General features: G+C 32.6%; 4 protein-coding genes across 5 annotated transcripts; 1 reads left to right on the top strand and 3 right to left on the bottom strand.

Moving 5' to 3' along the window:
• Positions 1 to 98: 98 nt before the first annotated feature.
• On the bottom strand, positions 99 to 1530 carry LOC109544493 (troponin C). Its single transcript, XM_019914715.2, has 4 exons — positions 1207 to 1530; positions 877 to 1151; positions 452 to 600; positions 99 to 396 (listed from the first exon to the last, which is right to left on the bottom strand). The coding sequence occupies exons 1-4, from the start codon at positions 1207 to 1209 to the stop codon at positions 368 to 370; spliced, it is 456 nt and encodes a 151-aa protein (XP_019770274.1). The 5' UTR covers positions 1210 to 1530; the 3' UTR covers positions 99 to 367.
• Positions 1531 to 2325: 795 nt separating this feature from the next.
• On the bottom strand, positions 2326 to 5591 carry LOC109544491 (troponin C). Of its 2 annotated transcripts, XM_019914714.2 has the most exons (4): positions 5488 to 5591; positions 3073 to 3347; positions 2863 to 3011; positions 2326 to 2513 (listed from the first exon to the last, which is right to left on the bottom strand). In XM_019914714.2, the coding sequence occupies exons 1-4, from the start codon at positions 5488 to 5490 to the stop codon at positions 2485 to 2487; spliced, it is 456 nt and encodes a 151-aa protein (XP_019770273.1). In that variant the 5' UTR covers positions 5491 to 5591; the 3' UTR covers positions 2326 to 2484. The 2 variants fall into 2 exon arrangements, with proteins under 2 accessions (XP_019770273.1, XP_019770272.1); XM_019914713.2 differs by having other exon boundaries at positions 2326 to 3011.
• Positions 5592 to 12370: 6779 nt separating this feature from the next.
• LOC109544596 (EF-hand domain-containing protein D2 homolog) lies at positions 12371 to 25118 on the top strand. The gene is made up of 4 exons (XM_048663701.1): positions 12371 to 12791; positions 23885 to 23993; positions 24320 to 24493; positions 24554 to 25118. Exons 1-4 carry the CDS (start codon positions 12625 to 12627, stop codon positions 24689 to 24691), a joined length of 588 nt encoding a protein of 195 aa, XP_048519658.1. The 5' UTR covers positions 12371 to 12624; the 3' UTR covers positions 24692 to 25118.
• On the bottom strand, positions 18722 to 21659 carry LOC109544595 (ero1-like protein). Its single transcript, XM_019914887.2, has 2 exons — positions 20404 to 21659; positions 18722 to 19659 (listed from the first exon to the last, which is right to left on the bottom strand). The coding sequence occupies exons 1-2, from the start codon at positions 21374 to 21376 to the stop codon at positions 19256 to 19258; spliced, it is 1377 nt and encodes a 458-aa protein (XP_019770446.2). The 5' UTR covers positions 21377 to 21659; the 3' UTR covers positions 18722 to 19255.
• Positions 25119 to 25724: the final 606 nt, after the last annotated feature.

Here is a 25724-nt window from a genome sequence, read left to right as displayed (position 1 = left end):
AGTATTTGTCTAAAAGTGTGTTTTTACATTAAACGAAAGAAAAAAGGAGTTCGAATGTTTTTGACGAAAAGCTGAATAAATTGAAATCATGTTAATCATATGTCTTTTGCAGGAGAATGTTTTATTAGAACCGTTACATAAATGTTAATAATAAAATCAAATAGCAAACTTATAGGAACGCGATTCTAAAACTAAAATAAGTTGTTATAATTAAATATGTTACTAATTCTAAAGTACAAATATTCCACTATAACCAAATAAATACAGAAGAGAATGAGAAGATAGATTCAATCAGACTTTAAACTCAATTAGTGAAGAAAGAGCACAAAGAGGTGCAAATGCAAACCAAATTTTTCCTCTTTTCCATTTAGTCCCCAGTCATCATTTCCATGAATTCTAGAATAAGGAAAACAATCACAATTGGCTTGAATCGCAGTTTTCTTAATCTTACCATCAAAATCGACTGTACCAGACCCATCCGTATCGATTTCCGCAATTATACCGTCCAGCTCTCTTGTGGTCAATTTATCATCTAGAGCACGAAGAATTTCTTTGAGGGTGCCTGTGGTAATATAACCATTTCCCTCTTTGTCGTAGAGCCTTAAATGCCACAGTGAGAATAGCATGAATAATAATTAACAATTAGCAAAATATAGTTAATATCAAAGATAAAATAAAGTTTTTGATTAGTATGGAAGGCAGATTGCAGAGAAATTAGTGGCAAACTTTGCGACACAATGTCTAGTTTCTTGGAGAAAATTACAGAACTTACAGAAAATTAGTTGTTGGAAACTAAAACGAACCTGCAGTGAAACAAATCAAGACTTTGATAATTTTTTTGAGTGAGTACTTTGAAACTATTAATAGATTTGGTACCTAAATGCTTCCTTTAGCTCTTGTTGCGTCGATTCGGCATCATCCTCTTCTAAGAAATGAATGGCAATATCACAAAACCCATCGAAATTCACTTTTCCCGAATGATCCGAATCATTTTTCCTGATCAGATTGTTCAACTCCGCCTCGTCAAAAAGTTGGCCCATTGTGTTCAGAATGGTGGCGATTTTCACCGTTTCAATAAATCCCGATTTGGATGTATCGAACATTTGGAACGCTTTGCGAATGATCGCTAACTTTTGTTCGTCATCTGATGCCTGAAAATTGTCAGAAAAGAACATGTAAGTATTATTTAATTCAAATTATAATTACCATCTTTTAGTTCTCGGAGGAGGCAAATGCGATTATTTTCAGCAATTTTTTGAAAATGCCCGTTTACTTACTGCACCGAGCTGTACAATGTGTAATTGCTATATACCCGCTCAAAGGTAATAGTTGTTTTCTTTGGGGAAGCTAAATTTGTCAAGTTTTCCTCAAACGACTAGAAAATCATGCTCGTACGTTTCGCGTAACTTGCCCAGCGCAAATCTGAATATCTTCTGCTTTCTTTAAACTTTTGCTCACGAATTTCCTCAAAGAGATTTAACTAACTTCTGCAACTAATTGTGTGCTTCAACTGAAAATTTTCTGTTGTTACTTTAATTAATTATGTTGAGTTAATGTGCACTGAAAGTGTTCGACCTAAATGTACAAAAATAACGAATATTTAGTATGATTAACCACACAAGTTCAAAGAGTAAATTAAATGTTCAATGGTGGCTACATTCTTAAGTTCTGAATAACGAGCAGCATATCCTGAATGAATCCATTCCTTCCCCGTTTTTCTAAGTGTGGAAATTTCATGCTGTCAGTTCGCTTTGCATCATCAGCATTCCAAATCAGCGAAACATCGGCTTTTTGAAAACATCCATAACACTAAACCAACCAATTAGCCGAGCTATAAAAATAGGTATTTAAAAATAAAAATTCGGTGTTCTAGATTAAGAATTCAGTATTCCAATAACACATATATGAAAATAGTGGGTGTTTTATAGAGGGTTTTAAGTTTAATTGAAACTTTTACAGTTTATCACTGTTTGGACGGTTTGTTGATTGATTGAATGATTGCTCTATGCTTTTATGTTTATTTTCGTGGATAGTGGGAAAATGATTTGAAATCTTGAGTAAGCTTTGATTTTTGCTTATTATGTAGATTAATTTGAACAAACGAATTAGTTCCATTCAGAAAATGTATTGCTTCCTTTACCAACCACAAGATTATGAAAATTTTCATATTTCTGAAGAAAAACTACTGTAAATTCTGAGTAAATGGGTCATTAAGGGTTAAAAGCCCTTGTTCTCATGAAAAACTAACCACGAAACAACAACTACAAAAGCCAGGGTTTTATGGCCAAAGCTGTAAACTACTGATGAAGTAAGAAAAACACAGCATTTTGTAGAGACTTTTTATTATTTTGTTAACAGTTCACCATTGTACAACTTATAAATAGTAGTCTTTTGCAGAAAACAAGGGAATATGGTAGGTATAATACATCAGTAGTATGTACACATTTAAATAAATAACAACGTTTTAAAGGCAGGATAGTCTTCTTAGTCTCCAGTCATCATCTCCATGAATTCTGCAACAAAAGTATTTTCTATTGGTCCAAGTACTTCAAACAATATTTAGTTGCAAGACCAACCGAGCTCATCAATTTCATTTTATTAAATGTGCAAAAAAATGTATTAAATGTTTTCGGAAACTCTGGTGAACGAATGGACATGGAAGCTGAGATGAATTTGAATAATCCACAATTGTTCTTACAGGTTCAGGTCTTGTGCAGTTACAAAGAACTTGAACTTGTTGCAAAAACAAGAGATGATGGAAAATTCTACTAATTCTTGAAAACTTTACAACCAGAAACTGTTTAAAGTGTTCTGTATGTTAAGGAGATTAATATAATGTCGGATGAGTCGAAAATAATTTACCATCGAAGTCAACAGTTCCAGAACCGTCAGTATCGATTTCTGCGATGATTCCATCCAAGTCTCTGCTGTTAAGATTGTCATCCAGAGCAGCCAAGATTTCCTTCAATGTTCCGGTTGTGATGTATCCATTTCCTTCCCTGTCGTACAATCTGTCGGAAATGGGTGAATTAGAAGAACCATGTTGCCAAAGACATTGAAGATATTTCTTACCTGAAAGCTTCTTTGAGTTCTTGCTGAGTGTTGGCGTCGTCGTCTTCCTCAAGGAAGTGAGAGGCAATTTCGGCGAATCCGTCAAAGTTGATTTTTCCAGAATGGTCAGGATCGTTTTTCCTGATCAAGCTGTTCAGTTCTTCTTCATCAAACAACTGACCCATGGTGTTCAAGATGGTGGCAATTTTGACCGTCTCGATGAACCCCGTTTTAGTGGTGTCAAACATCTGGAAGGCCTTGCGGATAACCGCCATTTTCTGATCATCGTCGGACGACTGAAACAACAAAAATTCTTAATTATTTATAATATTTCCTGAGCGCCAGTCAAACTAGACAACTTAATCGAGGATTCTCACAACCCAAAGTCTTCATACATGTTAAGAATATTATAATGCCTGCAAGAATTTCCATTTGATCTTCCAGATATCTTGAGTTGCTCCGTGGGCAGAAAAATAAGCATAGCAAACTTAAAATAAAATTTAATATTTTTAAACCGTTGATGGAATGGAATGGAATTTTGATCGTTAAAAAGGCATGTTGGATAAAAATCTTACTTTGCCTTTGACTAAAAGACTTGAGACTTGAAATTGCATTTATTCGGAAGACATTGCAATTAAAAACAGAATCTACATAATTAAAAAATCAAATGATCGCTTAAAAATTAAAAAAGTAATTTAAAAAATCCAGCTACAGTTAAATATATACCAGACTGAATAACAGACAAAAAAGTGTTCCAGCAATCAGAAAATCAAATAATTTCAGTCTATAAATATCCATACAGTAATTAAAAAAGAACGTTTACAACGTCGATATTTTATAAATATATATTATTTAGTAGCATTCCTGATAAATGTGACGTTCAGAATCTGGATGTTTAGTTATTAAGTCAAAATGGGATTATTTTCTTAGTCGGATCTTTAGATCCAGTTTGTAAACCCAATTCGCTCGAACGATATGCGCGAATTAAGTTTCTCATCATTAATATCAAAATATTTTAAGCAATTTAAAATTGATGGGCAAGAGTTAATCAACGTGTTATAAAGCGAATGGAATTTTTCCTTGGCGCCCACAAGATTCGAAGTAAATTTATGAAGTAAATGACAAAATTAACGGGAAATTTTACGATTTTCGAAGTGAATTATTACAAATTTTGCGATATTTATCTAGTGTAATTATAGGACGAAAGGCGTTTTGTCAAGATAGTCAAATTTATTGGCTCGAACAGTTGCACATTCTTGGCAATTGACCATGTTTCGTGGACTCGCTCGTTTTACGAAATCTTTATTATTTATCAAGATTTCAATTTCACGGACCGTTTGCAGGCACAATCCAGATCTCAAAATATCAATAACAAACCCATAAAATAGACACATTTTAAATTGAATCGACGTAATCATTAGTGGTACTTCGATGCGAATTATGCAAGTTTTGCTTACATTTAGTGGGATATTTAGACACACGTTTTTTTAATAAATTATATTGTTTGCAATGGTAACGAAATATAGATTATATATAGTAACGTAACGAAATATACATTATATATAGATAATATTGCCCCCTTGGCTATTTTTTTAACATTTTTTAATCTTCTGATCTCGGTTGCATGTAGTTACAAAAAACACACTTTCAAGCCGATAAATTACAACAGCAAGCAAATTTTAGGAATGAAGCTAAAACGGATAGAAATCTCAAATAATGACTAGGAGAAATAAAAGGTTCCACTTATAAAAAACATTGCTAAAGCCAAAAGCTAATAGTTAATAAAAACGAAACAATTTCAAAGAACTGGTTATCTTAAGCTTCTGATGAGCACAACGATTGTGATTTGAAACTTAAAAGAAAAGTTTTAAATTCGGTTTCAGTGAACTGCTATCTTTAATTCGTGAAATGAATTAATTCGAAGAGTCTCAGTTATGGTAGATTTCCAATGCAATTTTAGGTAGTTTAGCTAATCTTCGAATGCAATTGATGCAGAAACTCTGCTCGTAGAAAGATGAGATCGAAATGTCCGTTCGTGAATTTAGCGAAATCAAAAGGTCTCAACTATATTCAATTAATAATGCAATTGATGCGGAACTGTTGTTAATGGACAACATAAAATCAAACTTTTCTATTGGTTGTTATTGCGTAGTCGTCTTTAATTTGTAAACTCAAACGTTGCAAACTGTCTTAAATCTTCTAAAAGCCGAAATATTGTTAGTAGAAAGATGTCCATCGGTTATCATTGGTCAGTTATCTTTAATTCGTGATAGAAAAGTATTTATGGATTGAAAGCCACATTGTTTCACATTTCTGAATTGTGGCCAAAATCAGCAAATTTCGATCACTGTCCAATATTGAGGTCACCACCAGGTATAATCCAAACACTCGGTTCGCCCACACTTGAAGCAATTAAACTCGCTTTTGAAAACATACCATGATTGAGAGTCAATTGTTTGAATGCCAGTTAACACGAGTTAAAAGAGACACTAAAACGAATTTCTTCAAGTGGAACTTTTATAGTTATCCCCACTCTGAATTGAGAAAAAATTAGTGTGAAAATATGTTTGAAAGTATTTTGAGTTTTAACCGGCTATATAAATTACCTATACCACTAATAATGAACTAATTTTAAATATTTTAGAATCCTCTACAGGGTGGAACGTGTCTGATTCGAGTTGTCCACTCAGGATATAAATAGACGTGTCTTGTTGACTGGGATTTTCAACTAGTAGAAATGGGGAAACCGAAAAAACTGGCTATAATACAAGTGCCAAATTATATATTTAAATACATTGTTGAATAACGTACTATAGGCCAGGATTAATACAAAATGGTTAGTTACATCCTGTATTCTCACCGAAAAACGTTTATTTTTAAAACCGTCTAGAAATGATAGACGATTTTACTGTCAAACCGCTGGATTTAGGTAGATTCAAACGCAACTGCATTAGATTTTGGTAAATTATGTAGTCTCGAGTCCACTCATTAGTCACAGTTTTGGCAAAGAACCTCTTCAATGAGAAAATCGAATGAAAACACACGGAAACGATTTATTAGATGTGTAACGATCATTTCTATGCTGGTGGTGGAAGAATTTATGTCTTCCATTTGCATAAGAAATCATCTATTTTAAGCTAATGCTTGCGTTCGATATTTATTGTGAGCATAAGAGGCCCATCAATCAGTTAATGGTTTATTGGTTTTTTACATCAGACGTTTTTTTCAGTATCAAATCAAAAAGCTCCTGGAATCTTCACAAGAACTTATCTAAATAACCTGGAAATTTGGAAGTTTCTGCTGTTTGATGTAAAAAAAATGATTATTAAAAAACTAAACCACTCATTCCATGACAAATCATACACGAGTAAGTGTTTCACATACCGGAAGCGAAAATAAACAGAAAAAACAAACACGAAATATTTGAGCCAATTTACAATATTTAATTTTAGTCCGGCTAATTAGACAGTTTGTTTCTTCAAATCGCTTCAAAGAAAACTTGAAAAATGTTAGTAGACCATTAAGGTTGTGGCGAAATTTTAATTACAGTGTGGGTGATTTGGAATAGTTGATTTTTCGACTAGTTTTGATCACTTTAATTTGCCACACATAAACATCAATATTTTTCATATAGTGTCTGGAACTGAAGGGCCAAAGATTCAGGAAGTGATTATACATATTATGAACAAAAACGTACTTTTTCTAAAACGAATATTTTCTAGAGTTTCTAACAGCTCATATCAACGAAATAAAGACATTTCCATAAAGTGCTTTGAAAAGAAACGTTGTTTTTCAAAATATAATTGAAAGTTTTATGACAATCACTAACATCGTTTAGCAACAATTTTATGGCGTCTTTCTTCTATGCATCGACCGATTATTCTTAAGAAGTAGCTAACTTTACCGTGGTGAATGGTGGAAAATCATAAAAGTTAAAAAACAATTGCGAGCATCTTCTTTCGTTACAAGGATTGCTCACAAAATCCAAGAATATCTTACTATTGAATCTTCGTCGCATGAACAACAAGAGAATCGATCAACTGAGGATTTTGATTTTGATCATATTTGGAGCAAATTTTTCAAGAAATTTTCGTCAGGATCATTCAGTTCCATGATCATACTGTACAAACTACCGAAACAAGTTCAAAATGTGCTCACTTTGATATTAATTGAACAATTTTGCCCATTTTTGTTTTAGTTGACCATCTTGGTCCTTTGACTATTATTTCCATGGTAAGAAAAGTTGATTCTTCACTTTTCAAAACACCCTGTGTATTAGTGTTTTATGTAAAATTAAAATATGGTCGAAATTTTGAAACTGCGTCTTTTCGTGAACATCCGCCACTTTCAATTACTGATTTATCTTTATAATTGACGAAATTACAGCATTTATTACTAGAAAGTTCGCGCTTGCATTGCCACCAAATATGTGGCTGAACGATCGAACCTTTGAAACAAAAAACCGATTGGCCTGCTAAAAGCCCAGAAATTAATCCTATTGATCATCTATGCGATGAAATTTAGCAACAAAGAACAATACATTTAATTTTTTTACAAGCTTCTTGTTGGGTATTTCGCCTCAAAAATTTTTGTCTTTAAAAAAGACAGAATTTCCTCACGTCTTCTATTACAGATTGATAAATAGTGCTCCTATTTCGCAATAAAGACGAATTATTTATCAAAAAGTAAGTAAGAACTATCACCTATAGGGTATCCTGCGACACACTTAGGCTCAAGCTGTAAGAGAAAATTCCAATTAGTAAAAAAATTAATTTGAAAAATTACCTTAAATAATTAATAATAATATTAATACATTTAATTTCGTGTATTTCTCCCAGGCTGTAATATGTTAGATATTTGAACTTTTTCGCTTCATATAAAAAACGAAATGTGAAAAACACAGGGCAATTGGCACCTAAATCTGCCGTAATTTTGTTAATTTGGAAGATAAACGCGTAATTTGAAGCAAATTTTCAGGAAGTACTCCGTTTCAAAACGATTGACCTCATTTTAGTTTCAAGTAAAACGATAACGCACAGAGCGCTTCAAAAAAATATATGAAAATTGCTGCTCAATGTTTTGTCAATTACTTTTCATGAAAAGTGAATCAACATTTCTTACCCTTGAAATAATAGCGAAAGAATCAAACTACCAACTACGGAAAAAAATATAAAAATCGGCTAATTAAGGCAAAAATTAGAAAGGTTTGAAAACCAAATCAGGTGCGTTAGTTATTTTGGATTTTCGCGAACTTGAAACATGATATTTCCATAGTACAATCCATCTACTGACATTTTTTTGAATGATTTCTGGACGCCCTGTAACATGAACATGCTAATTTAATAATAAAGCATTTGTGGTTTTTGAAAATTTTCCGAAAATGTGTCAACTGTTCGCTAATTAGATTATATTGTCGAACGACTTCATAATCTATTGCATTCCGATTATTTTAGAAATATTACAGCTGTTTGCCGGCCGCTCTAATAATAGACAATAATTACCTTACACCTTTCATTATGTCTGATGTTTTCGTAAAGTTTTTGAAAGCGCCGAGAAAATTAGGAACGGGGATAAGAACGGACGTGTCGGGTTGAGGTCGTTGATGTTTGCGGTGCCAAAAAGCCTCACGAAATTTATGTGCAAACAAATGGTTCCACATTCCCCATTAGTTTGAGGAAAATCGGGAAAATCCTGCTTGAAACCAATAGTTTTACGCTGAACAAACCATTCATAGGCATGATGAATCGAATTGTGTGTTTAGCAACGAACAATAAAGCGAAAATCTGTAATACTGATCTTGGAACCGTGCCACAAATGTGATAACGTGAATCTACTGTAATTTTCAGAAAAATATCCCAAAAACACGCCAAAAACGTGATCCAGTTGCTAAATTAGGTTTAATTAATTGTGTTGTATTTTTGAATTCCTTTATAACACAAGAAAACTATTGTTTTAAAATACAGCAAGAGGCATACCTACTGATTGTTTATTGAACCTTAAAGGGATTGAAAAATATAGAAGCCGAAAGATTTGTAGTAATAGAAAGCCTTAATTTTGCAGCTCTAAAAAATGAGCTTTAACTCAAAATAAACCTGGAGCTTTCGCATTTTTCTTTAGAAAAACAGTTACAATTTTAGCAGTTTTTTTTAATGCCAACTTTTTAATATGCTTGGGGCATCTAGGTTTTCCAGCTTACACTACGAATTTCAATCGACTAAATCACGCACACAAAAATACGTTCAGCGGCGTTCTGCAAATGCAACTCTAATCTGTTTTTCGACTTGAATAGTATCGCGCAGATGGAGCCGCTTAGTCTGTAAGTAACAAATTTACCAAAAAAAAAACCAAAGTGGATATTTATTGAACATTTTTAAAATAATTAATTTTCTAATGGATTTTAATTGTTTTAACTGAAAATTCACTCATGATTAGATCTAGAATCTTGAAATTTCCAATTTTTTTCAACCAACAAGCCATCTTTCTCTTATTATCATATAAACCACTTTCTTTCGATCAAGTTTGAATTATTATACAAATTAATTACGCAATTCTTTGGTTAACATAAAACGTTAATATTAAAAGGTTATATTGCGGTCTAAACTAAATTAAAAAAATGTGTTTGCTTTCATTTCTTCTCATTTAAATAATCTGAGAAATCAGCCACTAATCGATCGATGAGAAGCCGATATTATTACGTTATTTACAAATGGAATAGTTACAGTTTTTCTTGTGACTGTTTCAATTAAAAGTTCAAAAACAAACAGACATTTTTTTACGAAAATAATGAAAAATTATTATTGTCGTAAATGACTTTAAAACGTGAAAATCTTTACTCCAAATTGATCGCCATTACCGTAACTAACAGAAAATACATACAGATAATGTTAGGAATAAAGGAAGATAAAAAATTAAAAGGCGATTGGAATGGCGGGGTTGGACAAAGACAAAAAAAATTGTAGCGGCAGAACTCGGCAGAAAAAGATGGAAAACCAGAGTAATAAAAACTTAAGTTGCTAAAAGAAAACAGAACAGAAAATTTTTAAATATTACTTAAAAAAGTTGCATTACACAAAAGTGTAGGTAATAAGAGAATTATAAAAACTTAATTTTAAAAATAACTAAAAAATTGTGTGATGTATGTGTGGTGGCTGCACGAAAGTAAAACGCTAATAAATAATGTTTTTTTTTTAAAACGCTAAAATTTTCTCAGTAAAAACTAACTCAGAAAAACTTAGAATAGAAACAAATAACAGGAAAAGCTGTAAAGGAAGCAAAGCAAATGGATTTAACTTTCACAGACCTAGAAGTATTGAGTAAAAGAATATTATAAAATTGATACGAAAAATAAATGGTATTAAAGATTGTGAGAACATCTATGGAAATAGTGATAGCAATACAGAACGGAAAGTTATTTTTTACATTTATGGACGAAAAAAATTGAAAATCGGCATTGATTTTAGCTGGATTTTTAGCCTTCAATCAGGTGAATAAAATGTTTTACATTCTACCCCTATGATAGTCATCAATAAGAAAAGAAAACACTTTAACGCATGTTCGTGATAAAAATTCTTGTCGGATAGGAAAGAACTTCCGCATTTTTATCAAAGGAAATCTATTAGATGTGACTATAAAACGTTAGATTTCGCGTAAAATTTCACTTTCCTTTATGTAATCATCGATACGTGCTGCTATTCAGTGATTGATTGAAAGTCGTAGACGACAGCAACAAATCGATATTCATTCCGCGAACTTTGCTGATTGTAATGATACCAGCTCGCATAGAATATAATAGAATCTAGAGTAGTTTTATGTAACTTTAGGTCTTGTAATTTTGTAATCGCTTTCAATGCGTTTTTCAAATTTGTATGTATTTGGTGGCGTCTATTTTTCGTTTAGGTCAATATGTCTGTTTACTCAGTTTTATCATTAACATATGATTATCAAAAACCCAATTAATAAACAAATTATCGCCCTGATTCAATTCAAATATTGTTTGGGAAATTACTTAGTATCAATATTTATTTACATGCAATGGTACACGTTACTCAACGGTACCAGTTATTGCTGCTACTGGCATTATTTAAACAATCCACTGCCAACATTTTGATGAGTGATTCATCCTTGGAACTAATAACGCATAGGAAACAAAAAAAGGGCAAGGGTTTATTTCCGTTTATTTTGATAAGAGTTTATTAGTCATTGAACCAAATGAGTTATAGACACAGATTGGACATCAAACAGGAAGCTCGAATTGGTTATCAAAAATTGTCAATACGAAAATTTGGTGACTCGATGTTAAAGTACTTCAACGAAGTAATTATTTAATTAATTGAATTAATTAAGAAACGAACGTCTATTTAATCTGCCAAATGAGCAGCAACAAAACATGTTACTGGCTAATTAATATATGTAATTGGCTAGGCATTGCTTAATTATCTCGCCTTTATTAACGGCATTAGCGCTCATTCAAGTCGTGAGCCCACACAGAAAATGCAGTTAATTTTATTGACTAGAATCATCTCATTATAACTGCTTGAACTTATGGATTATCAATAACTTTCTTATTTGCTTTTTTCAATTAAATCAATAATTTTACACTGCTTTTTACGTCATTTCAACGACAACATTTTAAAATCATTAGCATAACTATTTTCAAAGTTTCTATCTACTTTAGATACGCAACTACCCGTTAATATCACAAAGAAGTTGCGTGTTTGGTTTGAGTCCCCCATGCAATTGTTATATGACTCATTTTGAAAGTTTCCGTTAAAATTGGCGCCGGTTGTAAAAGGGAAACGGAAGGGTAAACTACAATTATATATTTATACGGGAAAATAAACACCGTTTCAAGCCAAAGCCCAGGAAATAACAGCAAAAATTTCATTGTTCTAAGAGGGTCGTTCAGCTAACAAATCGAGTATTCGACTATTTGTTAAGGCAAGCTGTTTTAGAAGTAGGACAATTATTCAACGAAAATGAAAAAAGATGCTAAACCAAACAGACTAGTAGATACTTATAAAATAATTTTTACATAATTTGATTGAAACAATAACTAAACATTAACAAAAAAAAATATTTAAATTAATGGCACCAAAACAATTTAAAAGAAACAGCCAATCAACGATAAACTTTGCATCGTCTTCTCGTCGAGACCTATTGAAACAAACGCATATCCTCCAAGGTTTCGAAGTGAAGAAAATAACAGAACCCTATGGAATTTTCACCTTTATGTACCTATCTACCTAGACCGATGGGTTCCGGTACCTTCCACCCCCATATATCACAGGAAACATCAAGGTGCGAGTTTATATACTGTGTCTGTTAGTGAATGTTTCCTCATTCTTGCGCAGATCGTTCGCGGTGGCAATCAGTTTGAAATACTGGCAATGTTTATATCAATTCACGTTTAAAATTCCATACATTCAGTTCGTGTTTCCAACAAAAGTATACTTCAGTGCTTTTCCCTTTGGCTGTTTTATTTGTACAGTGTTAACTGATAGCAATTAGCAAATATTCCACGTTTCTGCCTCAAATTCTTGCGATTCACTTTTCCGAGAAGGATCAACGACGAAAATGCCTGCTGATGAACTCACATCGATTTTAGTGAGGAGGCAAGAAATGAACGATGCACTTGACAATGGGCAAGAGGTGAAATTTAAATACAGGGTTGTCAACATTTATACGGAGTTTCACGAGTTTACCAGGAAGGAAATCAGGCAGTATGAGTCGATCTTCAAAAAGTAAGTTTTCGTATTTTTTGTGCCAAATTATTTTTCAGTCATACCATAGTTTTTATCATATCGAAACATAAAGAAATCATTTGAAATTCCGTTGATGTTCGGTGTTGAGTTTTCTGGAAACCTACAGGCTATAAACGTACAGAATGGCTTAGTTTCATTCCTCAAGAATTGTGTAGTGTTCTGTTGAAAAATAAAAACGTTTTAATTGCATTTATATTCCTGAACTTTAAGTTTAAAAAATTCCCAATATTAAACATGTTTGCCTAGTTTTTGCCAAACTTTTGAATCAACAGCGTACATAAGTATAAATCGAAGACATTGCAAAACCTCGAATAAAAATTACTAGTTTCTTTGGGTACAGACATTATATAAAAAAACTGCAAACGCCCAAGACACAACACCAAAACCCACTGCATTTTGCTAGAATAAAATTAAAAATAATAGAAAAAGATTAGAAAAACTTGTCTAAAATTGTTTACATTTTTGGAAATAACCACAGCAGATTGTAAAATAATCATTTTCACATTGACACACTTTTTTTGAAAAACAACGCTAACACCCACTTTGTACTACTTGTTATCCTGCTGAAGAACCAGCATTTATCTTAGTTCAGACAACAAAACAATGGCTTTATTTTTTTTTTTGATAAGAAATGGCATTTTCATTTCATGCTTATCAAGTCTTGGTAGTTGCAATTGAATCGAGTTGAAAACATTGACACACATGATTTAAGAAACTAATTTAGATCTTGAGCAACTATACATAGCTTTTTCATTGAAACCACTTAATTAAATTTCTAAAAAAGTTGTAAGTGGTATTTACAGAAAAGTTCTTTGCTGCTAATAATGATCTTCTAAACTGTTTCCCAAACCCATTGAGAAAGTTGATTTCTTTATTTGTTATTATGTCATCAAATAAAATGATTGCTGACCAGTTTGAATAAAAGTTTTAAAAATGCTGGTCGTCAAACTTGCAAGAAAATGTTTAAATGTGCTATGGAGTGCTACATTAATGCGTAAACTGCAGCACACAAGGGAATTGCGCTCAAATATATTTGAGAATTGTCCTTTTCTAAAATTAATTGGTAACTTTGGCTTAGAACTCGAAAACTGGAAGTCAGGATTTACGCTCTTCATTGATTTCATTGGTAATAAAATTTGATCATTTACTTGATTTTCTTTTGATTTGCAGCTTTGTAAGCTCATTTTCATATAATGACACTATTAAATTTAATGATTCAGCTAAATACGTGTTAATCAACAAAGCGGTATTTTATCATAAAATGCTCATAAACTACGTGTCCGGTACCGAAAGGTGTGAAACCCACCACATTAAATACTGATTATCATATACACTAATGTGTACGAGAAAAATACATTGATTATCCATAACTAACACTATTATTGCGTGGAGGCAGAAACTGATGGAGAACGACGAAATCTGCTTTTGCAGGTAGGAAATTCCGCAAAAGAACTAACATTCCAACAGCCGGTGGTTGTTTAATATCCCGCAGGTTTAGACATCGATTTTTTAAGTCGGTTTAAAAAAATTGTTATTCGACCCAAAATGGCGCAAATAAATAGCATTCGCGCAAAAAAATGGGTTTTGTCTATACGGTTTTGTCCAATGATTTCCATACAAATGTGTCTAAATTGGTGCAAAGAAGCATAAATATAGTGCTGAAGCTGATGAGTTTTTCTAGTTTTTAAACCGTTCTGGAAAATCATTTAATTATGAGTGGATTGCATCCTCAGACGTATTTGGCTCGAAAGGTTACACTGGACTGATTATGAGATGTTTTTGTAAGAAATGTTGGGATCAACAAACTTCTTTGTAAAACAATGAAAGTCCATCCTTAGTTGAGTGTAAGCATTCAAGTGTAACACATTTTTTGGCAGGCTAAATGCATAAAAATATTCATAGTTAAAAATGAGAACAAAAATCGGTTCGATTGTAAAACTGTGTGCATAGCGATGGTCTTCTCAGCTTAAAGCTCCAGATGTTTCTCCCGCAATATTCTTCTATAGGTAATTGTCCGAAGGTTTGTTTGTAGGCAGCAGGCAAAGCGTGCACATAAAATATCAATTGCCAGTTTTCTAATTTTAGAAATCATTTACCCCCGCAGCGGCTGTTCTGTTGTGTTTAATTACTTAAAATCAGGGTAAATCTATGCGGGTCAAGTTAAAAATAGCACAGCTTTGTAGCTACTGGAGGTTTGTCTGGCATATTGATTTCCAAATTAAGCACGACCTTGCCAAAAGTGCGTTTAAACAGCATCGAAATCAATAGCTAAATAATAAATTGATTACATTTTGAGCTCAGTGATTGCAATAAAACCGCTATATTCTGAAAACATTTTTAGCAAAAGTCTCTTATTTATGGGTCTAGTTTTATTTTTTTATTGGCGGTTTGGGTATTTATGTCTTTTATTAAGACCAAATGCTAAAATTAAAAAGCCGCAATATAACATAGAGGCACATTAATTTATTTACCTTAATTTTTTTTGTTTTTGTCTCATACTGGGGCGAAGAGCGAAAATATAAGATTTTAACAACAGTAGTACAGTGAGTTAAAAAAAATAATGATAACATTGTGTGTTTGATTCAAACTAATTAAGCATGCATTTGCAGAAAACTGTTAGATTTTTTATGTACCACATAAAAGGTCGTAACATTTAAAAAAATAATTGCTCAATTTACTTAGGTGCTACATTTTGCTTTTTAAAATAATAATTTTTGGAACTCCGTTTTTAACTTGTCTTTTTTTCATGCATTTAACCGTTACTGGCCCAGTAGCAAAAATAATAGATCGAATTTATGCATTTGTTACGTGATGTGCTGACACAGTTTTAATTAATATAATAACCGATCGTTCATGTAGCGAAAGTTTGATTAAATGGTTAAAAACTAAGACATGTGCTTGTAACCTGGTGCCCGGGTATTAGATTGCGTCTAATTAGTTATGAAATCCACTTATCGCTTTGTTGCGTATTGGGTTGTTAAGGTTTGTAACCAGATTATTAGCTATTCAGAAATTCCACATATTTAGAAAAAAAGCTTTCCAGCTAAGGGTTTGTGATTTATTTGTATTCACTGGCACAAATCCATTTGTTGTTATCACTGGCCTTTGTCCATTTAGAGTAATAACATGCCAATTAGCCTTGGGTGTAAACGCCAATGGTTTTTACGTATATATCTACTATCTTATTCACCATGCATGTGATTCATTTTCACATTGTCAGTATATTTACATATTCAGTTTTATGGGATACCACATGTATCATTGTTGATATTTAATGGCTCATATAAGTCATGCTTTCAAGGGAAATAGCGTGCATCGTTTTATCGGAATTGGTAACTTATCAGGATTTAAGAAAATGAACTTTAAAAGACAATGAAGAAGAAAAGCCTAAAATCTGAACTCGAAATCAAATTTGGGACGACGCCGTTTTTGTGTACAAAACCTATAATTAACTAAGCTTAAATTTGTAGAAAACATGTTTAATGTTTTTCTTAGAAAATTGCAAAGTCAATTCTTAATCATTTTCAATTTTTTCTCAGCCCTTAGAGCTTCACTACTTTGAGTTTATTTTAGATTTATGGAACCTTTATTCTAATTAATTTAATGGCATAAACTATTATGTTATAACTAAGTAACGTTTATTGTCCAAAAAAAATTCCCAAAACCATAGGAGAAAAATATGTTCATGTTTGAAGATAATTTTCTGTTTGCAACAAATCGCTTCTTCCTGAAAAGTTACGAACATTGAAAATTGCTTCTTAATTTTAGAAGGTAAAAGGAGAAATTCGAAAAATTATTAAATATTTATAGCCAACGTTATCATCTGCTGTCCATTTGCAAGCAAAATCTGTTTTCAAAACTTTTCCAATTTGAGGAAAATATTGAAAACAGCATAAAATTCCCATAGCCAACCGTTAAATTAAAATCTAGCAAGTTATACGTTTTTAAGTACATTTAGGTAATTAATCGGATCGTGTTAATGCGTTCACACACTATAATTCTGTATTTATAGTGGAATATGTGTTTTTTATTGCTCAAAATTGTAATAGTTACAAACAGCGGCTTCTTTGCACGTGTCAGAGCCCACGGGATTTGTATATCGTTTTTCTAGAACATTGCACTCATTAAATCTCTGCTTAAATATTTGACGGCACAATTCTCACTGAAATGAGACTGTAACTGCACGTAGGTTTGGTGCAGTTGTTTCCAAAAGGAGGGCACGACAGCACAACTTTTATGTGCTTGATTCTTCAATATAATTATATGACAATGCAGATATTTGTTTTGTTCAGTAGACGACTCATAGGAATACATTATATAAGCAGTACACTCATTTCAAACAATGATAATTGGAATTTACCGCAAATAAATGATCACGAATTGGATTGAAATTAATTCAGGAAGTTGCAACTACACCTTTTTCCTTTAAATGTGATACGCACTAAATTGAAGGAACCTTGTGAGCAAGATTACTACTTCTGCTAATTAATGCGTGACTTTCTTTTACCTGTTGACGTCCTTATTCCTAAACAAAGTATTTCTGTTTAATTGCTTTGGTTAATTATGTTGACTAGTGGATATAATGAGAATGAAAAAAATAGGCCATTTAAAAGTGTTGAAGATCAGATGTGATATGAGAGTGTAGATAAACGAGTAAATGTCTATAATTAGTAGGAAAACCTTTGAAATAATATGAAAAAGTTAATATCAGCAAACGCAAAAGTAAGTCAAAAACAGTCTAATGATTGGGCAAAACCCTGGTTGACTAATGCGGGAATTTTGAGTGATCATAATAATCCTATTTTCCATATGAATATTCTATTTGTGCAGTTCAATACCAATTCAATAGTGATTTAGGAACGTAAATACGTTATTTGCTGTGTCAATCATTAAAACTGTAAAGGTTTGAAAATGCACACAAAAAAGCCGCAAAAGGCAAAAGTGCAGAAAAATAGCACTTACCATTGCCGCTGGACATTTCTGTATCCAAATAATGCATGGCTGCAATTTTAGTCTTCAGTACTGCAAAAAAACTATTAAAAGTATCCTAATGTTAAATCATGGAAACAGACATCTCAAAATTTCTATTTCTAAAATAAAAAATTCCGCTTTCTAAAACTGAGCGATTTTTCATTTAAAAATTGTTGCAAATTTTTCGAAATCCTGATGGATCAAATCTCGCACTTTCATATGCATTCACCATTTGACAATCTGTTAATTCCAGAAAGGAACATGCAGAAACGGACATTTATGACACTTTTTTGTTTGAAATTAATTAAAAATAGACCATAGGGAGAGTTTTTCGAGGTTTTCCACCACGGCTTAAAAACCTAATTTTTCAAATTCTTTAAATTCAAAAAGATTATAAACAACCAAATAATGCAGTCAAACATTCTCTAAAGTCGAATCAAGTGAATTTCGTATCTACACTTTTACCAATGTGCAAAGTAACTAATCAGCGATAATCTCAAAGTTTAACAAATGTAGATCTAAAGAAATGTTCCGCACAATCTATGCCATTCTCCACTTCACCATTTTTATACCTTTTCCTGGTAACATTCGCATAGAAGAGGTTGTCATCTATTTAGAAGCGATTTCTCGATTAAGGCTCTGAAGGCGAGAAAGTGCCGCAATAATTTGTATTTGCCTTAACAAATCCGATGCCTGTAAGAAAAAATATCAGAATCACCTTTCACTGGTCAGATCGTCGCTTATTTCTCAATTCCCATTTCTTCGTTAGTTATTATTTGAAAACAATGCTAATTAATTGTAATTAATGCCGTAAACATTTCAACGAAGATGGCGCAATCGAGTTGCTGTGAAAGGCCTTTTACTTTTATGTAAAAAATATGTTCTAAACTTTTTATAACTACTGGATATTTTTTACATCGAATTAAAACAAATAGAACTTCAAGTCAATAGGGAAACCATTTATTATAAACAAATAAATTATTATTCAGCCTTCCAAGGAAAATAAATAAATATATATTACTATAAATGTTACCTAACTATCTTAGTGTTAGTGCGAACACCGTTGTTGTATAAATAATTTAACAAATGTACATCACAGATTTCCTAAGTATACATTAAATGTATATGAATATTAAATGCAACATTAACAATAAGTTAATTCTAATGTTCTACACAATAACTATACACCCAAAATTCAAAGCATATAGTTTTATATTAGACCCAATGGGACCATTTGTACCTAAAGTACATATTTGCTAAGTGGAATAATTGTTAACATCCATAGTATTAAAATCTCATAAAAAAAAACAGTGAGCTAATAACGGCATTTTCATCGCCCCACGAAATAAATTGCCTTTTTCTCATGTCACGAACTACCCTGTGCTCGTCTAATATCCAACACAATTAAAATAGATAAGCAATAAAAACTTCACCAAAATAGTCCAATAAACTAGTTGGTGGTTGATCGAATATTACCGAATCATTTGCCTAAAATCATCCAGCTTGTAGATACTGGTAGACAACCGTCCAATCGCATTCAGAAGGGAAACAATCTCGTTCCTCTGCAGCTGCATGTCTGTTTTATTCACCAATTTTCCCGACCCATCGTAATCGAACTTTCCACTAAATAAAATTTTCAAAGCTGTACCCAAACCTTGCGTCTGTAGTTTGCCCCACAGCCTACACTTATCGCATCCCACACAGTCCATTATTCTGGTAATGTTTCGGAAATGCTGCTTGAACTCGTATTTAAGTTTCTCAGCTTCTTTACTTCCCCTGAACATGGTGGTTTCATCGAAATGTTCAGGAAATTTCTTTATGACGGAAAGTAGGTCTTTTATCGCCATTTTCGTATCGTAATCTTCAGAATCATCGCCTGAAACAAAACTAGGTTTGTCAGATTTTTGTACAGTTAGTGGTAAATTTAATAGGAAAGTTGTAAATTTTTTGAACCAGAGTGAATAACCAATTTTTTAATGGATTTATGGATGTACTTTTTCAGTTTTACTCTCTTCTCTTTCTACTTTTAAACAGGGAATGGCATGTGAAGACTAATTTTGAAATTTACTGCTGCAATTATAATGAACTTCACTTTTTATTATTGTTTATTTTCATCGAAAAAAACCATCAAAAAATTCGATCAATAAGTTTTATTACTGCTTTAATAATATTCAGTAGGTCATAAAACTGATAGAATTTAGAATAAAAAATTATCAAGTATCCTACTACACATCGAAGTGGACTTTGTGCGAGCCAGTTTAAGTTGGCATGTTTTTTGTAAAAAAATGCCACTGTTTTGGGCTAATGCCCAAATTATTATCGTAGAACTGCGATTCAAGTATCGTAATACCTTATGACGATGGAGATAAAACTAAAAAAGGCAAAACATATGGATCAATTAATAAATGAGCGTTTTCACAGCTAATCTCCACGATTAGCAGATCTATTATAATGGGTTTTAAGTCACTGGTGTTTGGATATTTTACGACTGTAACTATTAGATCATATGGATGAGTTAATTACAAGTAATGCTCGTCAAAATATTGAAACACTTTAGTTCCCTAATGACAACTTACCACCAATTACCCAACAAAATTTGCTTCTTAATGACCCTACTAACCTGTGTAGAAATTCTCTCTTTCCAATAATGGGGCTGCTTTTGCAATGGCTCTAAGCTCCAGTAAATAAACGAAGTACAAATTCCTCAGCCAATTAGGGCCCTCGCCATTGGTCAATTCTGGTGAAAACCGCCGTTTGAACTCATCCAATTTTGGGCCCCATTCTCCGTTTGGGTCCTTTAAAGATAGCCCATTTCTGCCAGACAGCAAATACTTCGCCGAAAGGTGGATATTGATGCTGGCATGCAACCCGGATACTGCCCTATAGAATGCTCTTTCCTCCAAGCACATGTTATTCAACTTAGCAGCCTGAATGTAAGGATTGAAACTGAAAGTTTCCTTAGGTCTAAAGCAGTTTTCCAAGTAGATACTGCGCCATACTCTGTGAGCGGATTCTCCGGCATATCCGGTGAATCTTTCAGGGTTTAAAAGAAGGTCCACATACTCTGCACCTTCTCCTTGGTCATCTTTAATGCAGAAATTGTCCAGAGCATCGTCGTGAGCGGCCCATTTTTCCATGTCATGTTGGGCCTTCTCACTAATGGTTTTGTTGAGATAACCGAGATCCTGATGCTCATTGCAGCTTTCTGGGCCTGCAGTGTATTTATTGTGATTGCTGGCTGTTCTTTCGCCTTTTAAACCTACTGGGATGGCATTTTCTTCGCAATATTCTACATGACAATACCGCATAGCACAGCCACCATCATCCACCCAAAACGGACAGGGACGCTTGAGGTTTACCTTAAAAAATCGGAAATAATCCTTCACAAGCAGACTCTGCAATCTAGGGTAGATTTTCACGTTGTTAAAACTGTCCACTGTATCAATATTGCAGGAGCATTCGTCGATTTTGCCTTCCAACTGACAAAAACAGTCATCGTGCTCGTGAGATTTCTGGGGCTGATTAAAGAAACCGAAGCACTGATTGAAAATGAGCGCACAAGTTATCACCTTTAAACAATTTACACTCAACATTTTCGCATGCCAACACTCTCATCGCGATAGAGAAATGATAAATTTGGGACACCGGCAATTTTATATATCCATACCAAATTCTTATGGGGAAAGTAGTCTAGCGAACTGAAAATTTACACGTAAACAATCACAGAATCGATCCGAACAGCTGTTTGTTGTCAAATGCCCAATCGTTTGCGCATTCTTACTGTCGGGCTGTATTTTTCTTTGTCTGTCGCGTGCGCTTGATAGACAAAGCCTACTGTTTGGAATATATGGACTTGGTGGGTGGATGTAGCGTTACCGATAAACGTCAAACGCAATATTTGTATGTTGTGGGAGGATAATAAAAAGCCCACTGGGGATTGGTCTAAATTTATATCATCGTTATTTGTTTAAGAGATAAATTTGGGAAACATGTAAATTATCGATATGCGGTAGATACTAATGCATACAGTGGCTGAGAAACGTGCTGATTGACATGCATTGAAGGCTGTAAATTCTATATGGTGCGAAAAATACCAGAGGTTGGTTCTTTGTTGAAAAATCTCAAAGATTCAGTACAATTCAAATGCGAGCGATTGGTGAAACTTTATATTGATTTTATTAAAAAATAAAAAACAGGAAAAGTGTTGCACATTTTATCCGTTTTTTCGCAAAAAACACAAAATTCAATGTAAAATAAATGCCTGTGGAGAGCCAGGAGTTCTATCGCAGCCGGTATTAGAGAGTATTTTTTCTAAATCATAAATTTTTTAATTATTTATGACATTTATTTAACAAAATGACGTTATAAGAAAGTCGAATAAATCGACAACCACCAACTTGACGTTTTTGTAAGAATGGCTGCACTATAAATTCTTGAGTTGCAATAATTAAAATTTAATTTTTTTGTATCGTAAAAGTTTATTTGATAAAACAAATATTTGGGAATTTTTTAAATAATTGATTATTTTTACGTCGTTGCAGAGATTTTTCGAAAGTTCAGTTAACACATTCACATTTCAATTATTTGTGGAAAAGCGGAAAATATGCCGGAAGTGTCTTTTGATCGCGGTAATGCTTTGCGATTTTGATTTTAAAAAACTGTTGCTTTTTCGCACTTTTTCAACGCGGTGTTTCCCTAAATGGTTTACTAGCAACCTCTTATTTTCTAGTTTTTCACTTCGGTTTTAAAACACTTGGTATAAGAAAAATAAACAATGTCGAATGTTGCACCATATTTTAAAATATTGCTGTTAGTTGCTTCATTTTCTTTTCAAGTGTTTCCTAAGCAACTTCTACGTACTGTATTTAGTACAGCTATATTATCTTTCTCATCATTTTTGCTTGTCCACTATAATCAAAAAACTCAACGTTTTTCCGTCTATTTTAGGGATTAAAACGTTTTTTTTCGATGTTTACAGAGTTATTTTTTAGGTTGACAAAATATTATTTCTTCTACTATTTATGCAGTGATTCCTTTAATAATAGTTCAATAAGTACCTAAATTCTAAGGCAGTACTGCGAAGGTAATTTTAATGGGGTTATTTGCAAAAAAATCTTTTGCAAAAACGGTTAAAGCAGAAAATTGAAAGTTGGTACATGGTAAAAAATAAATTAATTAAATTGAATCGTGCAGCTTTGCAACTGGTTTTCTTTAAAAACCTTTTTCTTACCTCAATTTATTTAAAAAATATATATTTACTTTGTCTGCTGGATATACGATTCGGGTACATATCAACTGCCGTTCATAAAAGCCGTAATAAACTCATGTATTTTTCGCAATTATTTGTGTTTTTGTCATTATTATTTAAATATTCCTGTGGTGAACAGTTTAAATTGTCGTAGGTTCTTTTCTTCAATGTTACCAAGCAAAATATGAATATTGCAATTAGTTTTAGCAGAAAATCCGAAACGGATCTTTTAAAATTACATTCAAACGCTTAATTTTCTATAAACGCGACAGGATTTACTAAGAAAGCGAGTCAATAATTGATAAACGTACTGATTATTATTTAGCAATTTGCAATCCATTATCGTTTAGCAATTTGAACGCTCTAAATTATAAATTATACAGAAAGTTATATTGTATCTAATGCTTTAAACTATGAATTTCCGTTAGAGATTTTCGAGTTGTTTGTTTTATTGCCATATAATTAACCCTCTTCCTATTCTTTATTCGCCAATTTGGCCTTTAATATTTAAATGTTGTGATTGTGTGATTTTGACTTAATTTTTCTTTTCGTTCAACAATTTTATCTGATTTTCGCTAAATAGTTATTATACATTCTTTTTACGTTTGAAAACAGTTACAGTAGATTTTTTCAAATCTGAAATGCGTCTCTATAGGTAATATAATTTCTTAAATAAAACTTGATGGAATTCTTCCTTAGAAGCTCTGTTGAATCATTATAGCAAAAAATTACCCCTTCTTTAATGGATTTCATTCTTCAACCTTTGTATTTTTTATATTTTTCTATCAGTAAATTTTTTTAAAACATATTTTTCAACCCATGTAATATTTTACATAACGGTAATTTTTTTCAGATTTAACACCAATCGAGATGGATATCTCAGCTTGAATGAATTGAAGCGCATGATGGAAGTTCTTGGAGCTCCGCAAACCCACATTGGTTTGAAGCAAATGATCAAAGAGGTAGGAATTTTCGAAAACGCTTTCTGAGCTTTTAAACCCTATTTAAAAAATGTAATGTAATCTAATATCAGCGTTTAGATTTGCTGATAAAATTGTAAAAACGGCCTCTATAGTTTTTGCAAGCTTTAACATCTACAGGGTGTGCTTTATAGGTTGTCTTCCGACGTCTTTATTTCGATGATTAATTTTTTTCTGAGCGAGTTATTTTGGCGCAAAATAGATTTGGCAAAATTGCATAAAAATCTTCCTTATTCTTCTTAATAACTGTTAAGAAATTACGTACGCATTTAAAAATATTTTTTTAATTATGTGTGTTATATTCTTAGGTCGATGAGGATAACGATGGACGTCTTTCTTTTCACGAGTTTATGCTTGTTTTTCGCAAGGCACGAGCCGGTGAACTGGAAGATGAGTCTGGGTTAGCCCAACTTGCCCATTTAGCTGAAATCGACGTTCCTAAAGTTGGTGTTAATGGCGCCAAAGATTTTTTTGAAGCCAAGGTAAATCAAATAATTATCAAATAAATTAAAAACGTTAAATAATGGCTTCTTTATTTACAGATCAATGAACTGACGAAAAGAAGTAAATTTGAAGAAGAGATTCGCCAAGAACAGGACGACCGGAAGCGGATGGAAGAAGAAAAGACGATGAGGCGCCAGCAGTTTTTGGAGAAGGCATCGATTTTCAAATGTTCTTAATCTATTACCATTAATTAAATATCTGCTTTACCTGTGCTGTATTTTTTGAGTTATGTTATGTTATATTTTTAGACTGATTATTTTTATTAGTGTTAAATGTATCTGTAGATTATATTCCGGACTTAGCTCTTGGAAATTAGCTYTAGTATTGGCTATAAAGCTGCAAATATGTAGGAAYGTAATATTTGAATTTTTATCAAAATGTGACGGACTATATTTTAAAACATATATTATAAAAATGTAATTCAGCGARAGTACTAAATTATGCATGGGCTAGTTGGCTGTAATTGTACATATCTAAAAATGTTTTTTGTAGAATTATTATAATAGCGGGTTAACTATTTTTTWAAATTTAAATACATTTTATGTTAAAAGCTGTGACATTTTTACTGTGAATAAAGATTTGGACTTATTTCCACAAAACGCATAGGGTGTTTTTCTATGTGTGCTTACACGTAGTCTTGGGCAGCCTCAATCTGCAACGTGAATATTTAATAATATTTCAATTGTAGTAAAATTCCAATAAAAGTTATCGAAGCGTTGATGATATACAGGCCAATTCAAAATAGGAGTAAATTTTATGGATGGTGTGCAGCTGGATGCTTAGAAATTTTTTCATTTATTTCACTTGCTTAAAGCGGAAGTATTTGCAAAGAATTAAACTTAAAATATTGCAACCGTGCAACTTTGGCACACGGAAACACACACCAACGAGTTTTTGAATAATGATTATAAACTATTTGAAATGGCGTTTTCTGAAAAAGCTTAACACTTGTTACATGTGAATAAACGCAATTTAAAATCTTATGTCATAATTCGAGGAATGAAAAAATGCTGGTGCAACTCTGTTGTCATACAAGGCGATAAAAAAGGTGCTATGAGTGTCAAAGCTGGTCCTTTCCAAACCTTCCAGGGTTATTTGAAGGGTTTTACACGGTTCACATCACATGAAAAATTTGTTTGGCCTGGTGATTCAATACTTCACGAACGAAATTAGAACGAGTACGAAACCTCATTCCATTCAGCCTTTTTC

This window comes from Dendroctonus ponderosae, unplaced genomic scaffold, assembly GCF_020466585.1.
Source record: "Dendroctonus ponderosae isolate FM_Combo_2020 unplaced genomic scaffold, Dpon_F_20191213v2 Dpon_F_20191213_2, whole genome shotgun sequence".
Lineage (NCBI taxonomy): Eukaryota > Metazoa > Arthropoda > Insecta > Coleoptera > Curculionidae > Dendroctonus > Dendroctonus ponderosae.
This window is presented reverse-complemented; position numbering and strand designations above follow the sequence as displayed.